General features: G+C 36.8%; 1 protein-coding gene across 1 annotated transcript in view; it reads left to right on the plus strand.

Moving 5' to 3' along the window:
- The window catches only part of LOC124722012, a 190930-nt gene extending 167723 nt beyond the window's left edge, over positions 1 to 23207 (plus strand). The window contains exons 17-20 of the mRNA XM_047247189.1: positions 3568 to 3714; positions 3891 to 4051; positions 15827 to 15955; positions 22502 to 23207. Of these exons, the coding sequence (XP_047103145.1) occupies positions 3568 to 3714; positions 3891 to 4051; positions 15827 to 15955; positions 22502 to 22661 (597 nt within the window). The 3' untranslated portion in view covers positions 22662 to 23207. The remainder of the gene's footprint in view (positions 1 to 3567; positions 3715 to 3890; positions 4052 to 15826; positions 15956 to 22501) is intronic.
- Positions 23208 to 23715: the final 508 nt, after the last annotated feature.

A 23715-nucleotide genomic window follows, 5' to 3' on the forward strand; every position in this document is an offset into this window, starting at 1 on the left:
TGCTGTTTTTATCAACATTATATTAGTTGTAGGTTACTTAAAACTATGAGCTTGACATACTTATGAAGCACTTTTCATATGGATATAATACTCGTCTAGGGAATAAAAAGGGTATTCAATTAGAATTCTTTTTAGCTGATCTTTTAATTTGTTAGTAGGAAGGGCTGAGAGACTTTTTGGTAGGGCATTGGCTAGCTTCAGCCCAGCATGAAGTGCATTTTTTTCATATAAAGCTGTTCTGTGGCTATTTACATGGTATCTGAACTTTTGCCTTGTATCATACTGGTGCAGGTCACAGTTGAAAATTGGATTTATTGTTTTCACAAGCAATATAACTTTCAATATGTATACACCTATAATGGTAAGCACACCTAATTTTGGAAACAGATTCCGACATGATTCTCGAGGTTTGGCGCCACAAATAATTCTGATAACTTTTTTCTGTAGTATTAATAATGTACTTAGGTTGGCTTGAGTTGTTGCACCCCATATTTCTACAGCATAGTTTAAGTTTGATGAGAATAGGGCATGATAAGCAGTTTTTAGTACACACGTCCTTACAATATTTGCTAATCATATTTATAGCAAACACATTTTTCGACAGCTTACATGCTAAGGAATCAATATGCGTGTCCCATTTGAGGCTGTCCTGGATTGTAATTCCCAAGAACTTTGTCCATTTTTTCCTTTTTTACAATGTCACCTCCTATGGATAATTTCATGTCAAATTCTATTTGTTTCCTTGTGTTAAAGTCCATCATTGCAGTCTTTGAAGCACTTACATTTAGATGGCTTTCATTAAAATACTTGACTATTTCATTAGTTACACTAATGCACTGTACCTCCAGACTCTCATAGTCTTTGTGTTTACACACTATTGATGTGTCATCTGCATACAATATTTTTGTACAATTAGGAGAACAATACTGTATATCATTAACATAAATCAAGAAAAGAAGGGGTCCCAAGACAGAACCTTGAGGCACTCCATATTTGATATCAGTAATTTTAGATTTGTAAGACCCACTGTTTGTTTTAAGCAAGACAAATTGTTTTCTATTGCTCATATACAATTTTATTAGCTCATAGCCAGTTCCTCTGATACCCAGGTTCCACAGCTTGTCAAGTAATATGGCGATGTTGACACAATCAAAAGCTTTTTCTAGATCAAGGAACACTCCAGTTACATACTCCTTGTTCTCTATGGCCATTATTATTTTGTCTATTAATTGTGCTGCTGCTACTGATGTTGACTTGTTTTTCATAAAGCCATTCTGATTTTCAAATATTAAATTGTGTTGACTCAGGAATGTCATTAGTCTAGTATAAATAACTTTCTCAACTACCTTAGAAAATTCAGGTAAGATTGAGATGGGGCGGTAGTTTTCAATTTTAGATTTATCACCTTTCTTGTGAATCGGGGTTACTTGTGCTGTCTTTAGACTATCTGGGAAACAACCTAATGCAATTACATCATTTACTGCTGTGGCCATGGCATCAGATATGTTGTCTATGCATCTTTTCAGTGTACTAATAGACAATCCATCATAGCCTGCTGATTTTGTATTTTTTAATGACATTACTATGTTTTTGACTTCCTTGTTATTGGTTGGGGCCAAGTATATGGTTTGTTTGATTGGAATGCCCCTATATCTATTCTGAAGATTCTTAAAATGGTCATTGACAGATTTTCCAACAGAAGAAAAGTACTCATTAAAAACATTTGCAATCTGACATTGACATTTCATGGTATGCCCTTTATGGTTTATAGTAAAATCACTTGTTGGTCTGTCCTTACAATCCCTAAAGCTATTTATTACTTTCCAAACAGCTAAACCTGTGTTAGTAGAGTTTCTTAACATTGAGGCTACATATTTACTTTTAGTTTCTAGCAGAAGATCTTTATAGTAATCCTGATAGTTCTTAAATTCTACCTTTAGCCTATTATTATTGTTATTATTTATCATTGCATATTGGAAAAGTCTAAGTTTCTCTCTTGCTGTTTTTACTTCTTGATTTATCCAGTTATTTTTTTGTATCTTTTTGCAGTCATTTACTGTAAAGGTCATTTCTGGACATGAGACATTGAAGCAATAATAAAAATCTGATGAAAACTCACTGAAAGTAATGCTGTTTTTTTTTCACCCCATTGTAGGCTTTTTAGCAAACTGTTGAAATCTTTAACATTGTCATCATTGGTCATTCTTTTTGTCACATATTGTTTCTCTTTTCTATTGACATGAAGATTTTCAGCTTCTATCAATACCTGTACTGCGTGGTGCTCAGAAATGGCAAGCTTCAGAACTGATGCACTGCATGTAAAGTGGGACATGTTAGTTATAATGTTGTCAATGCATGATTTTACACTAGTGGGCTCGTTTATCAGAAATGCTAAGTTAAATTGAGCTAGTATTAGCATTAGTTTTTTAGACACAGAGTCATTGGACAGCAAGTCAATGTTTATATCTCCAGTTAGTATTATGTTAACCCAGCCATTTTTATTGCAGTGTTTACTGTCAATGTCAACAAGCAGGTCATTAAGAACATCAAAGAAACTATCTAGGCTACCAGATGGAGGTCTGTATAGGCCTATAATAATTAAGTTCTCTTTCCCCCACTTATAATTAATTGCTGCTAGTTATATTACACCCTCAATGCTGAAAGCACTTACATCTATTACGCTATAATTACTAGCACTGGCTGCAAAGATAGCTACCCCACCACCACGTTTCTCTTTTCTACTGAAGGCAGAGCAAAAGATCATGGAAAGTGGCTTACATACACTAATTAGCTCATCTGTGTACCAGTGTTCGCTTATAACTAAAACATCAGGGTTATCAATTGCTGCAATGGTATCCAACTCGTTGTGCTTATTGCCAAGACTTTGAAAGTTCTGCTGAATTAATTTGAAAGTGAGCTTGGATTGTTGAACACTTGATGGACGTGTCACCCTACCAGAACCACTTATACATTTATCCCTAAAAAAGAAATATCAGTTGACAGAGTGGGTTTGGTATTTTTCACTATCCATTGATTCAAGTTGGTCTGTTTCCATGTACTGGGAGCCTGGGAAGAATCAGCTTTACCTGGTGTTTTCAGCAGCCATTTGTCCAATGTCTTCTGTCTATACCCATTGCTGCAGTCTTCTTGTGTTGTGGAGCACTCATTCTTCGAATGTGTGTGTTTTGAGTATACGTTGCTCCTAGCATTTACGACGATTTCACAAATAATGGACGCTAAGTGACTTTTTCCGCGCCGATTGAGGTGAAGGCCGTGAGTGGTGTAAAGATCTCTACTAAAATGTTGCACGTTAACCATTTGTATATTTGCGTAAAATACAAATACAAAATAATGGCACCTTTATCTGTCTCAAATGTTAATGTTCAATAACTGCTCCATAGTAAAGTATTTCAAAGCTGTTGCACACATCCATAAGAAATAAAATGATAATCATGTGCAAATACACAAAGTCTAAATAATGAAACTGTGTTGAGAAATTTTGATTCAGGTATGGTTTCTTTTTGCTTTAATAGTGTTACATTACATATAGCATAAGTTATATTTCAGGCTTACTGCACTGGCCATTCTGGCAGAAGTGAGCCATCTTTTGGTAGACGGAAAAGGGATGTAACAAATGAAACAGGAGAAGTGGAAGAAAATGATCAATACAAAAATGGAACAGAAGAAGAGGAACAAGTTAGAGAGATGATTGAGGTAAGCTAATAACAGTTTTTTCACACCATTAAATTGTTTTTTATGTTCCTGTAGAAAAAGAATAGCCGTAAGATCTGCTTTAAATATAGCTACAGAGCAAAATTTTCCTGCTGCACCCATCACCCATCATTATATAACTTATATTATATATTTACTTTCATGTGAATACTTGACAGGTATTTGAATCACGACATGATATCCTTCAAGAGGAAACAGTTGAGCCACTGACTGCAAATATTTGTCTCACCAACCGGGAGTACTATGGGCTAATGTCTGCAGTCATTATCTTCATGCTTGCTCTCATTGCTGTGGCCAGCTTCTCTGCAGTATGTTACAGGTAAGTATATTGGGGCAGCAAACTAATTATGAATTAGGAAGTGAGGAGAACTGCAAAAATTTACCTCCAGTTGCGTACTCACACTCACTCATGCATGCATGTCACCCCTTATGCCCCCCCCCCCCCCCATTTTCAATGCAATTAAACTTGGATGGAATTATGTAAAACTTGCTATACAAAGATCAAATAAAATAAAATAAAAGATGAAAACACATTTCTGGACTTAATGTACATGTTACTGGCAGTGTCCAATCAAGGCACTGTACAGAATGCCTACGCAACTTATAGAATACCTAGAATTTTTTGGCAAGATGTTTAATTTAATACCTTTCATAGCAAATCTATAAAATGTCTAGGAATTTTACAAAATGAAAACAGATGCAGGCAAAGCATAAAGTTACAATGAAATAATATTTTCAAACTAGAAATTTTTATATTTAATGGAAGCTAAATTAGAACATGAAAATTATCGCAATTCTGTGTGTCTGAAAACTGGCTTATCCTGGAGTACATGTGTTTTAATAGTTGTTAACAATTACCTATATGTAATAAACAACTGAAAAAACATTTTAACAATTATTACAAATGCATAATATGCAATAACTGAATCAAAACTTTTGACGTTTTATGTACTTCAAAGCTGTACTTCTGTTATGCTTTATTTATTGTAACAAGCAGCAATACTGAAATGATGATTTGAATTGCAAATAACTTTTCTTTTTAAAAACAAACACTTGAGGTTCTGACATTTATTTTTGCACATTCACTTCAATTCTTGTCCATTCCCAGTATATTACCTTGTTGCAGCTGACCTAAGAGATACTTCTTTGTCCAACGTAACATCTTCAGACTTTAGAAGATATTTCTTGCATGCTGTGAACTGTGACCTCATGTACAACTGCTTTAGAATTCTTTCTTTGGTACCTAATTTATAAAAACCATCATTTTTCACAAAAACCACGACAGCCAAAATGTTGCAAACATTTCCATAACCTTTATCAATTTCAGGAACTGGAACACTAACTGTAGATCCTTTTTCAGCTAATGCGAACATTTTCTTCAAAGAAAATTTTCATTTTCTGTGCCTGAGACTAGATGTTTTGATGAGTCTGTCTGACCAATAATGACTTTTTTGTTATTTATGCAAAGGGGGCATGTAATATGCATACCAAACCTCCTCCCATTTGAGTTGAATTCCTGCAGATAACGTGCATGTAGCATTCACAGAGTGGACATTAGCACGCATCCTGTGTCAATTCTGAACAGACACAACAAATGAAATCTTGTATTTTAGACGCTTGAGTTGATGTTGAAGCCATAGGTGTAATAAACTCATGGTGGGCTTCTCCTGAATTTTCACAGACATCTTCACATTCACCGGCTTTTTCTAATGAATCAATGATCTCTTCCAATTCTTCTTCTTTTGTAATACCATTTTAAACCTGTTGTGGCAGAGCTGACATGTTCAGTCCAACCTTTATTTTGCAGCATAACAGCGCCTCATATGGAGACCTTTTAATACCAGAATGATATGGTCAGTGTCTCATTAACTGGGTGAACCATAAACCTATGCTCCAATTATTATTTTGCTTGATCTGCATCCATGTTGTCAAGATGATGTCCAAATTTTGGTTTATTCTTTAAGCATTTCCTTAAAAAAATGTCATGTGACTAAGGCCACCTGTCAGGTAGACCGTTCGCCGGGTGCAAGTCTTTTGATTTGACGCCACATCAGCAATTTGCGAGTCAATGGGGATGAAATGATGATGATTAGGGCAAAACAACACCCAGTCCCTGAGCAGAGAAAATCTCCAACCCAGCCACGAATTGAACCTGGACCATTAGGATTGACATTCTGTGCTGCTGACCACTCAGCTGCCGGGGGTGGACAGCATTTCCTTGACTTCGGCTATGACAAGATTCTCCATATAAGATTTTCAGTTGAGACCAGTACTCTTATTGACAAACTCTCTCCTGGCTGACTGGGGGATTGGTGGAGCTCTCAGAACAGTGAATATATCAATTGAGTGGTATTCTACTTCCTCAGCTGTCTTTGTTCTAAGGACATCATGTGATCCTGATGTACTTGAATGAGTCACCATCTGGATGGTTTTGAAAATCAGTTAGGTCAACCTGATATTGAGAATTAAATTCAGAAGAAATCAGTGGTTTTACTACTATGTCTTTTCTACAGCTCTTTTGTTTCTGTGGGCAGGGTTCACAGATTTGTATGAAAAGTTTTATATCATGATGAGCTATATTAACATATCTAATAGACAATTCCTGTATCATCCTGTCTTGTCCACCATGGCCAAAAGAAGAATGGGTCTCTCAAAGTATGTTAAACAACTCACCATCTGTTATATAAAATTTGGTTGCATCACATATATCATTCAGTGCTTGCATCAATTTCTGTGTTCTCTGTGCATTCATTACAGTGTACTACCTCATTAACCAGTAATGAAATGAAATGTCGTGTGGCTAGGGCCTCCCGTCGGGTAGACCGTTCGCCTGGTGCAGGTCTTTCGAGTTGACGCCACTTAGGCGACCTGCGCGTCGATGGGGATGAAATGATGACGATTAGGACAACACAACACCCAGTCCCTGAGCGGAGAAAATCTCCGACCCAGCCAGGAATCGAACCCGGGACCTTAGGATTGACAGTCTGTCACGCTGACCATTCAGCTGCTGGGGCCGGACTTAACCAGTAATAATGAAGTTGCTTCTTTTTCACAGTCTCTGAAGTTTCAATGTCTCTTATTATTTCCATGTCGTGATCATCAGAAAAACACCATTTCTTCAGGAATTGCTCCTCATAATCTGTAACTCTCTATAAAATCTTTGTTTCATTGCATATACACGATCATCAACCACAACAGTTTCACAGTCATTACATGCAGCCTCCATTTTAGTGAAAGTGGCACTCTGGCACTCTGACACAACTGAACTCCATCCAAAGTGGACTAAAACTGTTACAACAGTGATGTCTGTAGAAACTGTCAAAACATTTAAATTGTATTTCTTTCATACTTTGCCTTAAACATAACTGGCATTTTATTAGATGCCTAGGCAAAGTGTTGAAAAAGATACATTTAATACCCTTCCTAATGATTTTTTTGTATTCTATATATTGCCAAGGCATTCCTTAAAATGTCAGATTTCATAGTTTTCTGGTAACATACTCACTTACAGCATGTCTGTAATGTACAAATGGAGGTGTCACAACTTGGTGTAGGAAAATAATATTAATATATTAGCTCAAGCAGTACAACAGAGCATCTAGTGATGTGTAACACTGTTAATGATGATGTCTGTGATATCAAAAACAAACGTATGCAATTCATGTTTCAAAAGTTATTTTCAGTGAGGTAAGGGTCTGAGGATCGGAACTGTGAACATCAACAGACGTCACAAGAAGATGAAAAACATTCTCTATTAGGGAAAGTGTTGTCTCATGGTGATAAGACTGAACAAAATTTTCTCAGGTTCCCTGCAAGGTCAAGTTCTTATACATATGAGGTGTAATTAAAGAGTAATGTGATTTTTTAAAGAATCTTTATTGATTCATGAACATCAACTTTGTTCCCTTCAAAGTAATCCCCCTCAGATATATATATAATACACTTGTGCCAGTGCTTTTTCCAGTCTTGGACACACTTCTGGAACTCACTTTTCATTATGATGTTCAGCTCCTACAGTGATTCTGTTTTTATCTCATCAGTGGTGGCAAATGATATCCTTTCATGGTTCTCTTCAGCTACAGGAATAGAAAGAAGTCACAAAGGCCATGTCCAGTAAATACAGACAATGTAACAGTTTTGTTTTTGCCAGAAAATCATGAACAAGCATTGAGATGTTAGCAGGAGCATTTTCATGATACAATTTCCATGAGTAGCTTTGCCACAATTCTGGTTGTTTTCTCTGGACTGCTTCAAGCAAACAGTGCATAACTTCCAGGTAGTATTCTTTATTGACTGTATGAACATAAGACAGGAACTCATGATGCTCTATCCCACAGTAATCGAAGGAAACAGTGAGAAGAACCTACACATGTGATTGGACTTATCAAATTTTTTTTGGTCTTGTCTCTTCATGCAGTTTCCATTAGGATGAATGGGCCTTGGTTTTGATGTCATACCTGTATATCAACATTTCATCACCTGTTATAACCTCCTTTGGAAGTTTTGAATCATTGCCGGCTTCATTCAGCAATTCCAGATCTTGTTTTTGGTTGAAATTCAACAGTTTCAGAACAAACTTTGCTGCTATACATTTCATGCCCAAAACATCCAAAAAAATTGCTCAGCATGAGCCAAAGGATATGCTGACATCATCAGCAACCTCTCTGATGGTGATTCGGCGATTTTCCAGAACAATTTTCTTTACTTCTGCCTCATTTTCATCAGTAACTGATGTGCTGGGGCATCCAGGGTGGTTGTAGTCTTCAACACCTTCTTGACCCTCTTTGAAATGTTTATACCACTTAGAAACTTTTGTCTTCCTCATAGCAGATTCGCAAAAAGTCACAGTCAACATTTTGAATGTGGTGCTGCACTTTATTCCATTTCTCAAGCAAAATTTAATGCAAATTCTCTGATACATCTTCTTTAAAAGTAAAAATTCACCAAGAACACAAAAACAACAATAAACTAATTATTCAAAACAGCTAAAAATACAAATATACCTAAGGGGGCATGAGTAACAACAAGACAAAAAAATTTTGAAAATCAGGTTTACAAAGCTCATGAAATTAAAAAATTCCCATTACTTATGGATCACACCACATACATGTGTTTTCAGCTGCGTGCTCCTCAGTCATTGTCAAGTAGCAATTGACTTTCAGATGGTTTCAGGCCTCATCCTTAAACAGCCATAGTACTGGCTATGACATCACTGGTGCTCTGTCCATTGCTGTATAAGGTAATGTTTTCACACTGTCTGCCATGCCTGCTTTAAATTTGCAATGGCCAGGTTCCATGCTGTAATAAGTAACAAACTCCCATCTAACATTTATTATGATGGAGGTGGGATTACATGCAATTTTATGTCCATCTTCCAATGCATGTTAAGCTACTGACTATTTCTCTGTATACTGTAGCTCCCAACACCTCTCATATCCAGATCAGCCTTATTCCATCGTGCACACAGTCTGCTGAGCAAAATATCGTCCACACACACTTAGAACATTAACTTTCACAGGCTTGATGGATTGGCATATTTTAGGTGGAGGAGTGATTGATTTGGTGTTATATGTCTTCAGGAACCTTCTAATCTTCCCTGTCACTGAACCACAGAATGGCCAAAATGCAAACTAGATTATGTCTCCAATACCTCACATATCATGTGTCTCGCTAATATATTTTGATAGTAGAGGATCCTTTTTCCTCTTACTATATCAACAATGAGCAGTTGCATTTCAAGCTGCTCTGGACACAAAGTTCTCCCTATAATGCATCGAGATACCCATAATTGTGCCAGTTCTTGCATTAATCAAGTTGCTTGGTTGTAAACTTACATATGACTTACCGGTATTTCCCCTTTGTCTCATTATTAGTTATAATATCCACTTTCATTGTCATATGATTGGTTTTATAGGCACTATTAACAATTATTTCTATACATAGTTTGCAACAAATATATCAGTGCTGAAATGTATGCTCATACATTGATTTTGCTGCCTAGCAGCAATTCTGCCTTAAACTCTATTTTTTCTCTTTGTTGTTTATTTCTATCAGCAGCTGTCTCTACTATTAACTAACTGGTTGAACATTCTGCACATTTAAAATATCTTAATATACTAAGTTATTCTTAACCTACTTTTCATAGTTTCCCAATGTTATCAGCAAATACCATAATTTTGTTACATAGCATCTAGTCAATTGTCACTTACATAATCTGAAACAATTAATTTCATTTCTTCAGAGATGATATATTCTTCCAGAGAGTTTAAAGAAATATTATCTTTAATCCTGCTTCCTTTTCATGCCCAGTAAATAAGAGATCCCCTTCAAGAATTCAGATTCGTTTTTTCATGTCTACCTAGCTCTCTCTAAATACATTTACATACATTTGATTTATAAAATGAATACTTACCAGCAAATTGAAAAAGAAAGAGATTAGTAAAGATGTCATTTGTTAGCAGTCAGACAGGAATCATACTTCATATTGACTAACAATTACAGAGATACAGAGGGCATTCATGTCGGTCCTCAATGCTTAAAGGCCATCCAACAAGTTAGAGAGGGATAAGTTTATATTTCAGCACTCATTATCTGTAGATATGCCACAGTGCTCTACAAATTGAGTCCAAGTTCCATGACCTGCAAAGTCTTATCTACTCTCTGTCTGCTTCTTCATGATTATGTACATGGCAGTCTACCCTCTTAGTAACTGATCTCATTGGAACATCAACTGACTAACACATTGTGTGGTTTGGAATGGAAATTTGGGTGGAGGGTGTGTTAGTGGAAATTATCAGTGATAGGTGTTTTCCTTAGATACACTAGTGAGCCAAAATATGGTGACCTCCTGCTTTATAGCATGGTGATCCACCTTTGGATGCAACACAGAGCAATTCTGCATGACATGGACTTGAGAAGTACTTTGAAGTTTTCTATAGATATGTGACACCAGATGTCTATACATAGGGCACACAGTTCCCACACATTATGGGCTGGTGGTTTTTGGGTGTTAAACTGGCATCCAGTAACATACCAGATGCCAGCCTACATCAATGGCACAATGCATGTTTCAAGTAGTTCTCTGTCTGGATGACAGCATATCCAGAATGACCATCAAACTAGTGCAGAAGAAATGTGACAGATCTGACCAGGCGACACGTTTCCATTGATCCATGGTCCAATCTTGATGATCCTGGGCGCACTACAGTCATAACTGACAATATTGTTGAGTCAACCTGGAATACATTGAGGTCATCTGCTGCAGAGCCCCATGTTCAACAATGTGCACAGAATGGGGTGCACCAAAACACATATGCCTCTACCAACACTGTACTCTGTCATCAGATCAATCTCATTCCAAAGAGCAGGTGCATCTTCAACCTCCACTACCTGTGATGAAGCATTTAGGTCTAACACTGTCACCTATTTGGGGTTTCGCTGTCCTTCAACCACTTTCCATAGATGCTCACAATGGAAGTAAACAAACAGCTGAGCAGCTTTGCCCCTTCCAAGACACTCATTCCCAGGTGCCAGACTACAGCAATCTGCCATTTGTGAAAATAATTTTTGTCAATGGATTTCTCGATTTGTACCTGAATAATGATAATTAAATACAACAGCTGTATTGTAATCCAACGTCGACAATTCAAAACATGCCAGTTTTGACGCCAAGAAGTGTCATCTTCAGGCCCAAAACATAACTTGGCATCAATGTACAAACCACAATGACAAAGACCAGCAGAGTCTTCAGATGGAAACTTTGGGCAAAGTTTATAATCTTTGGCTTTGCCTCCATGTGCCTTGGAGTTTCAGTTGTCGTCTGCCAATTGCTGGGCTTGTTACAGCTACAAAGATACAGAATTCAGTTGATTTTGCTCCCTCTGCATGTGACTTTGTTGGCTGCACATGCTGGCGCATATGCTTAATAAGTCATACTGTTTCCATTTGAAGACCTCGCTGGTCATTGTCACTGAAGTTTGTACATTGATGGCAGGTTTTGCTTGGTGCCTTAAGATTATGCTTTTTGGTGTCGAAACTGGTAGCATGTTTTAAATAAGTGATGTTGGATTACAAAAAGGCTGCTGGTTTTAATAATCTCTATTCAAGTTCTAACAATACCACCACTTGGAAAGTAGATTAGAAATCAGATTAATAATGTTGCTCATGCAGCATATGTTCGCTTTATCGGGCAACAACAAAAGCACTGACTGCGGATGGTATCGTCAGAATGGAAATAATGAGGTCACTGTAAAAAAGTCATTAATTTGGCACTTATCTTGAATGGATTCCCACGTAGATTTCATTGAAATCATTATGGTTCATCTTGCTGATTCTAGTTGCTAGAAGGTCCAGATCTGTATTTTAGCAATATTTGAAGACCTAAGAAATACGTTTTCAGGAAATTCTTAATGATCAAACAATCCCAGATCAGAACAATGGTATGGTAGAAATAATTTTTGACTTGGTGTTCATGATCCACATTTTTAATAAACTTCTTGTAAATTCACATATACTTCTTCTTAATTGTCACATCATCAAAAAAACAGTTTTGTATCAATCTTCACATATTTAATTTCCACTTTAACCAAACACAAGACTTGACTGCTCTTTTACAAAGTGAAATAACAACATAACTTCTGCAAAGTGAAACAAAGACTGCTCTGTGTGCATTCACACCAAAATGATTACAAGCAAGACAAAGATTATGACAGTCTCACAGAAATGCATACACACAAGAACCATATCACTGTAATATATCGATACATTGGAGTAACTATACATTAATAAAACCAAATGTGAATATTGTCACAAAAATGTCTGTTACTTCACAGAAAAGTAGTTCGATATTACTGGTATCGAGAACTGGGGTTGGAGTGCCGTAATGGCCACGTAAATAAAGAACCATTACAAAGTACTTCACATTCGGCTGCTGTTCCACTGTCCTTGATGGATTAGCAGACTTTCCCATTTATGACCTGTATCATTGCTAGAATGAGTCACCATTTCTCTATGCTCCACTTATATAGTTTTCCTACCTTGCCATTTATCCACAACACACTAAGCAGCATTCAGTTGTGATGAGCAGTGGTCATAATGTTTTGGCTCTCACAAAATTTGTGTACTCTTGTGATTATATAGCCTACATGGAAAGCTAAATGACAAACTGACCACCCAGTTTCATGTGTTCCAATAAAGAACATAAATGTTTGTAAGAATATGCATAGGGAAAACACCCATCACTGACCTTTACAATCGACCTCCTTCTTACCTGCCCCTCCACCACCCCAGCCCCCCATACAACGTGTTACTCAGTTAATGTTTCATTGAGATCAGCTGCTGTGATATAAGAATACAACATAGATAATCATGCAGTAGCAAACAGTTGTGTTTCATCCAGACAGACCTAGCAGATCATGGAGTTTGCACTCCATTTGCCAATCTCCAGCAGCCCTAAATTATTGTATTTGACCTGTGTACATGACATCTTCTGCATTGCGTATTCATGTCTCTTTGCAACATACAGCTCACCATGAGTTGTACACAGAATGTCACAGTTGTACACAATAATGATAATGAATTAAATCCACTGATTAATTTCACTTTAGTCTTGGTATGAATGATGATCACAGAATAGCTTGTTACCATAATATCCAAGGGGTAGGCTTATGTGGGCAGTGTCTATTGTTTCATGGCAAAAATGGAATGGCAATCAAAGTAGGAGGTAAGAGCTTATTACTGTGCAGCAAAGAAGACAAAGCCATTTTTATTCACCAGAAATATTAAGACCACTGTTTTCTGGGATAAAAAAAGGTTTTTCTTTTTTATTACCCTGCTGATTAAAGCAACAACTGACGACTCCTGAACGTAAGTCTCCTTGGCCAGCTGGATTAAAAAAATGTGAGTGGAGGTCTGGATTACAATGGAAAAAAATCTCTCATCACGACAATGAAAGGTGCCATGACAATCATAAAAACGAAGGACTTCAAATATTAATTGTTTGAACACACAGTCTGTTCAGCCAACTTGGAACATTTTAACTTCCACTTATTTTCACATTTAAAGATATCTGGGACTGGAAAATATTTATGGAGCCCAGTGAAGAGGCTATGACAGCCACTGATTTGTTTCCTGCTGACCTTTCAGAACCACACTTCAGGGACAGAATCTACTCATGGGAAAGGCACTGGACAAAGTGAGTTGACCTAAAAGGGGACTATACTGAAAGCAATGTGTGTGTGTGTGTTGAATTAAGAAACAGTTTTTCACTACAAGGTCAGAGACCTTTCACCTTGCCTTTATACATCAGGCTGCTCTAGAACATGGATTTCTTGCTGGTGAAGATACTCCTCACATTGACTTGTCAGTGAGGTCTCCAGATCTTAGTTTTATCAGAGGATTCATTGATACATTGGGAATATGCAGGCAGTCTGTGGCAAATAAGCATTGTTAAAGACCTTCACACAGCAGTGTTCTTGGTTGCAGCTCACTGCCAATTGAGCCCTTCAGCCACCTCATAGAGTGCTCCCGCCCACATCCCTACAAAGGATGTGTGATACCTGGGAGGAGAGTTCATCCTGTTCACTGTTCTCCAGTTTTGTTAATTTTTTAAATGTTCATCTAACTATATATTTTGGTTGCTGTTGTACACCAAATTTCTTATGACTAAGTTACACCACGTTTTGCAAATTCAGGAAATATGTTCTTATTTCTTTATTTTACTTACTATTTGTATATTTTTACATGTGCTAGTAGAACCTTCCTCCTTCCACACAGTTGTTCTCACAGTAATAAAAATAATGCATAACTCACAACATTTAAAGTGTATGATTTATTTTTATTTGTCTATCCATAGACAATGCAAATTGTGTGGATGTTGTCAACACATAAATACATAAAATACAGACACAGGGAAAAATAAACATACACAATTACACACATAAATAGATACATACATTTCTTGCCTTACTGAGTTACCCATTTGGACATTGTATTTCACTGTTCTATTTAACATACTTTAAAATGCCTCTTAACTGCAGTAATCAATCATTAGCATAATTGTCAACAAAATTTACACATCATTTTAGGTAATCCTTTATGGTATAAAAACACTTTTCTAACAAATAATTTTAGGGTACTCCAGAAAGTACGTATTTCGCTTTTGTCTTAGATCTCTTGTGGTAGTTTATTGTATAGATTAATTCCATTATACAGCACACTATTTTGGATTTTTGTTCTGTTTTTTCTATTGAGATACAAGTAGTCACTGGATCTGGTTCCATATTTGTGTAGAGACCTGTTCATTGTGTCCTGATCCATGTCTCTTTTAACGTGGATCGCTATTTGCAAAATGTACCCACATGGGACAGTCAGGATTCCCACAGCTTCAATTAATTCACCATTCTGCTTCAGTTTTACTTTAATAATCTCTTTTTCTGTAACTGATCAGATTTATACACACATTTTCCAAAATGAAATAGTCAATGAGCAGAATACAAAATCACTCACTCCTGTTAAGTGGATACATGTAAAAAATGTATACATTGTTTTCTGTCTTCTCATTTTCAATGAGATAGCAAATTTATTTATTTTTCTCTTTCTATCTCCTACCAAGAATGATAATATTTGATATATTTCATGTTCACTTTTCTAAGAGGTTTCATTTAGTCTGCAGAGCATCCTTTCTTTATCACAAAGATTGTCCCATTTGGACAACTGTTTCTACTCATATGTTTATTCTCAATCATATTTAGATTTATTCTGAATCATATTTAGATTTCTCCGGTGGAAGCTGTTATAAGCATGTTAAAGTTTTTACCTTTAACCCACTTGTGCACATTATATTGTGAGGAAGTGAGATAAAATATTTAATTAATTAGGAAACTACACATCAAATACAGAAAAATTAGTCAGCAATGTTTTTTTGTAGAAATATGGTATTGCAGATGATGTGATATTATAATAATTCTTTCTTGCACAGTACATAAAACACTGTGAACAGTGTAAGTTATTTCAGATGCAAATTAATTTTACACAGAATGTGGCACAGATATTTTTGTACCTGTTTTTTATCATTATTTTGTGTTATTCTCTGTAGGCGCTACTGGTCTGTCCATATGAAGAATGTTGCAGCTGACAGTACACATCCAGCTAATATTCCTACCATATCAAACAGACCAAATTTCTCTTTTCTTGTTCCAAATGCCAAGAAAGCTTTTGGAAACGGGTGAGTAGACATGTAAAAGTACAAGGGCTGGCTAAATATATTTCCTGGGGAAAGTATTACAAATAGTGTTTCCTGATGAAATGATGTATTATGGTAGCACTGTTTGTTTCATATACATCATGGAGATAGTGTGCAACTATAGGCATCCCCCCCCCCCCCCCCCCCCCCACACACACATACACACAAACACACACCTTTATACAGATGGTTGCAGGACCTCAGCTGTTTAATATAAAACATCAAACCAAAACACCTTTCGGCTCTGAAAATTTCCTATTGTTATTGTATTTGTGATTCACAAATAGCATGAAACATAAAAAGACATAGCTTCAACATTTGAGTGCTTTATTAGCATGTGGAGATTGGCAGGAGATATGACATCTTTCAGAACTGAAAGCATTTAAATTAAATCTGTGGCCATTATTTTGAAATGAGTTTGTACATTGAGAGAGAGAACATCCAGTATGGAATAAAAGTTGTGTATAAAGACAGAGCACTATTCACCAACTAATAGAGAGATAGAACAGAAAACAAAGTAGAAATGGATAAAGATTAGCTGATCTTTCAAGTTAAGTATTTTTTTCAGATAGCTCACACAGTTCTCTACCAGCACTGCAGCCTGAAAAGTTGGTTCATTGCAAGCACAAATCTGTATTTTAGTTTCTCAAGACAACCACAGATCTTTCAATTCAATTTACAAGGAGAGTACAGCACCTTACCAAATAGTGTAACCTACAGAACAGGATCGTGACTTTGAATACAGTTTTACCATCTGTCTTATAGCTATTATGTTCTGTCTTCAGGTTTCAGACCATCATACACAGAACATGTGTCACTGCTTCAGTTTTACTGGGTGACAAGAACTTAATTCACTACATTCCCTCTACAAGGTTTTGTGCAATTTAAACTTTCTCTGCTTAATACATCCCCCTTATCTATGCAAGGCAAATTTTCTGCACCACTGCTATTTCTCAAGTAAATTTATGTGAATGATTAATGACAACCTTTATGAAATTTTGTACACATATCCTCCCACACCCTACAAGGAAGATGGTTGTCTTATCCATTTTTAAAGAGTATTTTAACCAGTAATGTAAATTACTGCACATAGTAATTTCTTGTAAACTGACAATTCAGCACTATGGTTTCTGTAAAGTGTTCAATTGTAGATCTCACCACACATTTGGAGCTGAGGTGACTACTGCTCAGTAAAGCAATACATTAAATATCCCAACCGATTTTTTGTAAAACAAAATCAGTTCATAAATTTGTCAAAAACTATAGAGACTGAAATGCTGGCTCATTCTTCTGTTCAGGAAGTGCAACTCCCAGCATTGCCAACAGAAACACTTGAAATAGAACACAGGATTCCTGCTTTTGGAAACAATAGTTTCCTTCTCCAGGCAGGAAAGAAAGACTGGTGTAGGGAGGTTGGAGGTGGGAAAACTGGTCACTGAGCTCCTAGGTTAAAAGGGAGTCACATTTCATGTGGACAAAGGGAGGCAATAAAGCATCTAAGAGTGCTGTGTTCTGTTTTAAATGCTTCTATCAGCAATAATAGGAGTTGAACCTCCTGAAGACAGAGATTTTAAATGATTTATTGTAATGACAAATAATTCAAGCAAACTGGTAATACTATCTAATAAGTTGAAGCACAGCTAGCCATTGTCTCTCTACCTATACACCCACTTTTAGTGGCACCTATTCACTAGGGTCACTAGGAACAAATAGCTTTCAAGCCCAAATAGGTGCAGTTAAAACTGGACAAGTTGACCTGACCAATCACAAACAAAGTGCTAGACGCCACTATGTGTGTAAACAGTGACTGGCAGAATTCAACAATTCCACAAAGCACAATATGGACTTGTGTGTGTTTCTTATTTATTGCCAACTATAAGATAAAAATTGCTGGCAGAGGGCCTCAGGTGGAACTGAGCCTTTTGGGCCTTGCAACAGGTCCAAATGAAGCCGTGGCCAAGGCATGGACCATGGAGGTGTATGTAAGTGGACCTGCAGGAAAGGTGGTAAGAGTTAAAGCGCTGAGTTCAGTATGAAGCAACCAGACACAGAGGGCAAGGGGATTCTCAGTTCTGGGCCACTGTTGCTGGAGAGATGGATTGCCATGTTAGGGGAAAGGAGATGGAAATTTGGGTGGCAAGGTGAATTATGAATCTGGGCGGTACAATTTGCAAGCAGCAGTTGCCGTCTAAGCCGCAACGGAGGAACACCAGCATCCATGTTCACTGGGCTCATTCAAAGAGCTCTTGTTGTGAGCTGAATTCCACTCTCACTGAAGTTGAATGACCATCTCATGTTTCTTTTGCACTTACCAACAGAACCTGCAATTAAATACACTGTTCTTCTTTGGCTTTGTCTCAATCCCATGTGAAAAGGTTCACAATTCAGGAGCAATGCTCAGGAACTGATTCCATGACAGATATGTAAGATCTCCTTTATGGGTGCCTACACTACTAGATGGTTATTCCAATGAATCTTTCTAGCATCTGCCTTTCCAATGATTAGTTTCATCTGGTCGTTCCCCTACGAATTATTCTTTATGTATGTTCCCAGAGATTTAATGGATGGGATTCTTCTCAGTGATTGTAAGCAATCATGTAATCAACCAATAATGGGTCTCTTGGTGTGTATATATGGGAAATACATTACATTTGTTTATGTTAAGGCTCAGCTGCCAATTTCTGTGCCAAGCACTGATCCTGTGCAGGTCATATCAGCAGGCCATATTTTTTGCATTGCAGCAGCATCATCCATAAACAGCCACATTGAACTTCCTGTGTGTTATATATATAGGGAAACATTCCACATGGGAAAAATATACCTAAAAACAAAGATGTGAAAATGTCTGCTTGTGTCTGTGTATGAGCGGATGGATATGAGTGTGTGTGCGAGTGTATACCTGTCCTTTTTTTCCCCCTAAGGTAAGTCTTTCCGCTACCGGGATTGGAATGACTCCTTACCCTCTCCTTTAAAACCCACATCCTTTCGTCTTTCCCTCTCCTTCCTTCTTTCCTGATGAGGCAACAGTTTGTTGCGAAAGCTTGAATTTTGTGTGTATGTTTGTATTTGTTTGTGTTTCTATCGACGTGCCAGCGCTTTCGTTTGGTAAGTCACATCTTTGCTTTTTTTAATATATATATATATATATATATATATAATGGCAGTGGGCAGGACATATTGCATGAATGAAGGATACAGAGATGCATGGAAACACCTCTTAAAAATGTATTTAATAACTTAAAGAGGCTACATCTCGTGTAGATTGAATTAGCTGAACAATAAATAAATAAATAAATAAATATATGAGCCTTGCACTGATCCATACAATTTAATACATATGTAGTCAAGGTGGGAACAAACAGAGTTCAGTAACATTGGAGCAGATAAATCTGAATTCAATTTTTAAAAATTTTGTGCTCCATGAGACCTTGCTTTTAAACAGCTGAATTGTGCAATCATCAAGGGAACTTTTCATCAACATTACCCATAAATCTCACAGTTATTTTGAATTGCTGTTCCTCAATCTCAAACCAGGCAAATTAAAAATGATGTGTGCATAGTTAAAAAGGACATGCACAGATTTGTCTGTCATAAATTTAATACCTGTTTTATCTGCTCGTAAATTGCAACCTCTTAATTTCCATTTGCAGCTTGTATGTGCTACCTGCAAAGAGGTAAGAATGGAAAACTCATCAATGAACTTACCGTGGATGTAATATTGTTATTAGCAATTAGAGACACTGTTGTCTTGTTAAAAATGAAAGGACTAGATGTTTCCGACTCTATATTTAAAATGTGAGGAATGAAAGTATTACACAAAGATGCCATCAGATGTTCCATTCATGGAGATGTCAGAGAATATTATGACTCCAAGTAGTATTTTACTTCTTCTCAAGGTTAAAAAAAATTGTGATGTCTTTGCAAGGAATCTGTTGTATAGTTACCTTCAGCAGTGCTAGTTTATCAATCAATATCTCCTGTATTCACAATGAAATTGTGGCAGCAGCTTACCATCTGATTCAAGGTCTTTCCCTCACAGTAAGTGGGGAAAACTTTACAAAAGCTACTTTCCATGCCTAGACAAACTTAAAATGGGCAAAGAGGATTTCTTTGCTCCCCTCTAAAAGGTTCTGAAAAATACAGTAATGGATCCTATCATGATCAGGTGATGTGTTATGAGTAGCAGACAATGCCAAATCAGTCTCCCAGATAAAGATGGGGCAGTTATACATTTCCAGAATAAATTTTCACTCTGCAATGGAAAATATGCTGATTTGAAACTTCCTGGCAGATTAAAAGTGTGTGTCAGTAGGGACTCAAACCTGGGACCTTTGCCTTTCACAAGCAAGTGCTCTGCTGACTGAGCTATCCCAGCATGACTCACAACCTGCCTTCATGGCTTTACTGACAGTGTGTTGGTACCTGCCGTCATTTATGCCTGTCTGCAGAGAGCAGCAGGTTTTGAGGTAAGCACATTTTTGCAGTCACACTTACAAAGGCAGATATTTGTGTTGGCACTATTTATCTGCATTTGTGTTGAGGCATGAGCTATCCAGATTGGGATTTTAAGAGCCAAAATAGTCACAGCAGCAAATGTTGCGAGTTGAAAAGCTCTGTATACTTTTTTGGCTCTGCTGTGTGGGGGAATCTTGTTGTTTACATGAACATGAGTGTTTCTATGAACATAGTCCTGCTGCCCAAATATTTTACTAACTTTAAAGTGTCAGCAATACTTCTCTATTCTTCTTGATCTAGGAAAGTGGCACTTTCTAAAAAAAAACTTCTTGTCTTAAGAACACACTTGTGTTTTGTTACTCTTGTTTGAATACTGTTTTCCAAATCATTCCTCAGGGGAAATGCTAAGCCATGACCTCTAATTAGGTTGAATGTTGATATGTACCAGAGGGACACCCATTTTCTGACATTTGTAGAAAAAGTCAGAAGTTACATCCTGTCCCACAGATAGGCACAATATTTTGTGGACTATAAGACACTATGGACTACAAGACACACCTTAATTTTTTAAGCTTTTTTAAAAAAATTACATTTTTATTATTAAACTGCAAAGCCAGACTAAAAAAACCTTAATTTATAAAACCGAACTGACCTTAAAAATACCTGAAAACTGTCATCTGAACTTTCATCGACGTTGTCGTCATCTCCTTCTCCCCTTCTCCTCCTCCTCCTCCTCCTCTGTCTTTGTCATCATAGTTGTCCTCTTCATATATAAGGTGGTCTTCACTGCCACGGAGAACAGTACTTATGCCACACTTCTTGAAAGATTTAACAATAATATCTCCTCTCACTCTAGACCATGACTGTTTCATCCACTGGCACACTTGTTTGATTGTATGTTGTTTTACAGCTTCCTTTGGCATAAATTCATGTTGGGTTTCATCTGTCATCCAGTTGTTCCACTCCTCTCTCATATACACTTTAAATGGTTTATTTATCGAGACATCAAAAGGTTGCAATTGTGAAGTAAGTCCTCCCAGAATAACAGCAAGCTCTTTATATCCCTGTCTCAATTTCTCTTTCACAGAATTTTTCAACTGAGTACTAAACTGATCTTGCATGAGAAGAGAACTCTTCTTCAATAAAGCACCTTTCCTTCTCTCCCACACAATGTTAATCCGTAATTTCATACCAGTCTCATCCATCCAACCCTTGTCATGTACTGATACATGAACAACACCTGGCGATATTTCAGAAGGTTTTGGTATTGTTTTGCACTCGAAAATGATCATTGGTTTCCCATGGCATCAGCAGCTATATGGGAATTTTTAAGACTGGTGGGAATTTTAAATAAAACACTGGACATTTTTACATTAATTTCGAGTATAAGACACACCTGAATTTTGAAGACAATTTTTCAAAGAAAAAAAGTGTGTCTTATAGTCCATAAAATACAGTAGACAGTCCCCATCTTGTCTGAATAAGCCTTATGCAATCATGGTGTGGTATGTGCACCAGAAGTTGCCCATTCATGGCTGTTTCAGCATCATAGTACAGACAGCTAAGCTAAGATCCCCACTCGATATGATACAATGATCCACTGTCTTGTGGCAAAGTGCTCTCTGAAATGTGCAGATATGGTGGCGATAACCAGTCCCCAGCTAAATGCAGAGAGCCTTGAGATGCTTGCCACTTGGCACAACCCATCTCATATTAGAAGTGTCCAACTCCACATGTGTGTATATTGATACACAAGAGTGAAGCTGCTCGACTCCACTTCTTTGATACAACACATGTAGTTCACTCACATTAAAACAGGCAACCATGTGAATATGATTTACATCCCCACACACATGAATTAAAATAGTTTACATTACTCATCCTTCAAAAACTTCGTATTTTTACCATAGATGTTGTGCAAGAACATGATAGCAGTTGGATATTATTATTTAAAGCTCATTTCCATTGTTACCCACCACACATTTACTAGTCAAAAATGTGTTGAAATATAAGTATATTAACATCTGGGATTATATTTATATGAAAACTGAATGATAGTTTTTCTTTATACAGGAATACAGCAAAAATAATGGATCCAGAAATGCCAAATAGATGTGGTAGAGGATTTGATGACCCAAGTGAGCCTATCTATACAGATCCATCATTGTTTGAAAGGTCTCGAAGTCTAAGAAGCATTACAGCATCACAGGCAGGACATAAAATGCAAGTATAGGTAACGAAAGCCTTTGGGTATGCAGATTGCGTATTATGTAAGACAACAAAAATGTTTCTCTCTGTTTGGTATAAAAGGCACAAACTACTGACATCTGTTTATTGAACTCCTTTCCTTCAGTGAGTAACATGGAAGAGAATGTTTGTCTTGAGATTTTTGTTTTCTTTTGAAGGTGTAAACAGATTTAATGTGTTCATTTATACATTGATGTTAACATGTTTCAATCTATTCATAATATTTTCTCAACATTTTCTGAACTTTCAATTTTTTTACTTCTATACATCTTCACTCAGCGATCAGTCATAGTTGCTACCACTTTGATTTTGAAACAAATAGTACATACTATTTTCCTAAAGCTTTTAGAGACTTTACTGTAACTAAACCGTTTTCTGCCAATGTGTACTCCTGTGACATTAAGACTTTCATCCTACATTTTATTTTCATTTTGTAATATTCTGAAATCTCAATGATTATTAACTCATGATATATATATATATATAAGACTGTAAATAACCCAATGAAAGTTTGTTATACAAGAACATAATGTAACAATTATCAGTTTCACACTATGAGCTAAATTTGTAATTTTTTAGTTATATAACATCAATAAATTTTGTAAAACATACAGATATTAAATTTGTGGACAATTCTACTTTATTTTCCCTGCAAACAAAAGTTTAAAAAAAATTGTTTTTGTGCCATGTCAGTATTGTCACGTATGATTACATTCTGAAAAGGTAAATAGAATGAAAAACGTTATTTAAAATTTCCAGCCAGGGGTTAGATAACAGTAGAAAAGTATGTATTGCCAACGACCTTGCTGCAGTGGTAACACCGGTACCCGTCAGATCACCGCAGTTAAGCGCTGTTGGGATGGGCTAGCACTTGGATGGGTAACCATCCGGTCTGTCGAGTGCTGTTGGCAAGCAGGGTGCACTCAGACCTTGTGAGACAAACTGAGGAGCTACTTGATTGAGAAGTAGTGGCTGTGGTCTTGTAAACTGACATACGACCAGGAGAGTGGTGTGCTGACCACATGCCCCTCCATATCCGC

The sequence above is a fragment of the Schistocerca piceifrons genome, chromosome X (genome assembly GCF_021461385.2).
Source record: "Schistocerca piceifrons isolate TAMUIC-IGC-003096 chromosome X, iqSchPice1.1, whole genome shotgun sequence".
NCBI classification, from domain to species: Eukaryota; Metazoa; Arthropoda; class Insecta; order Orthoptera; family Acrididae; genus Schistocerca; species Schistocerca piceifrons.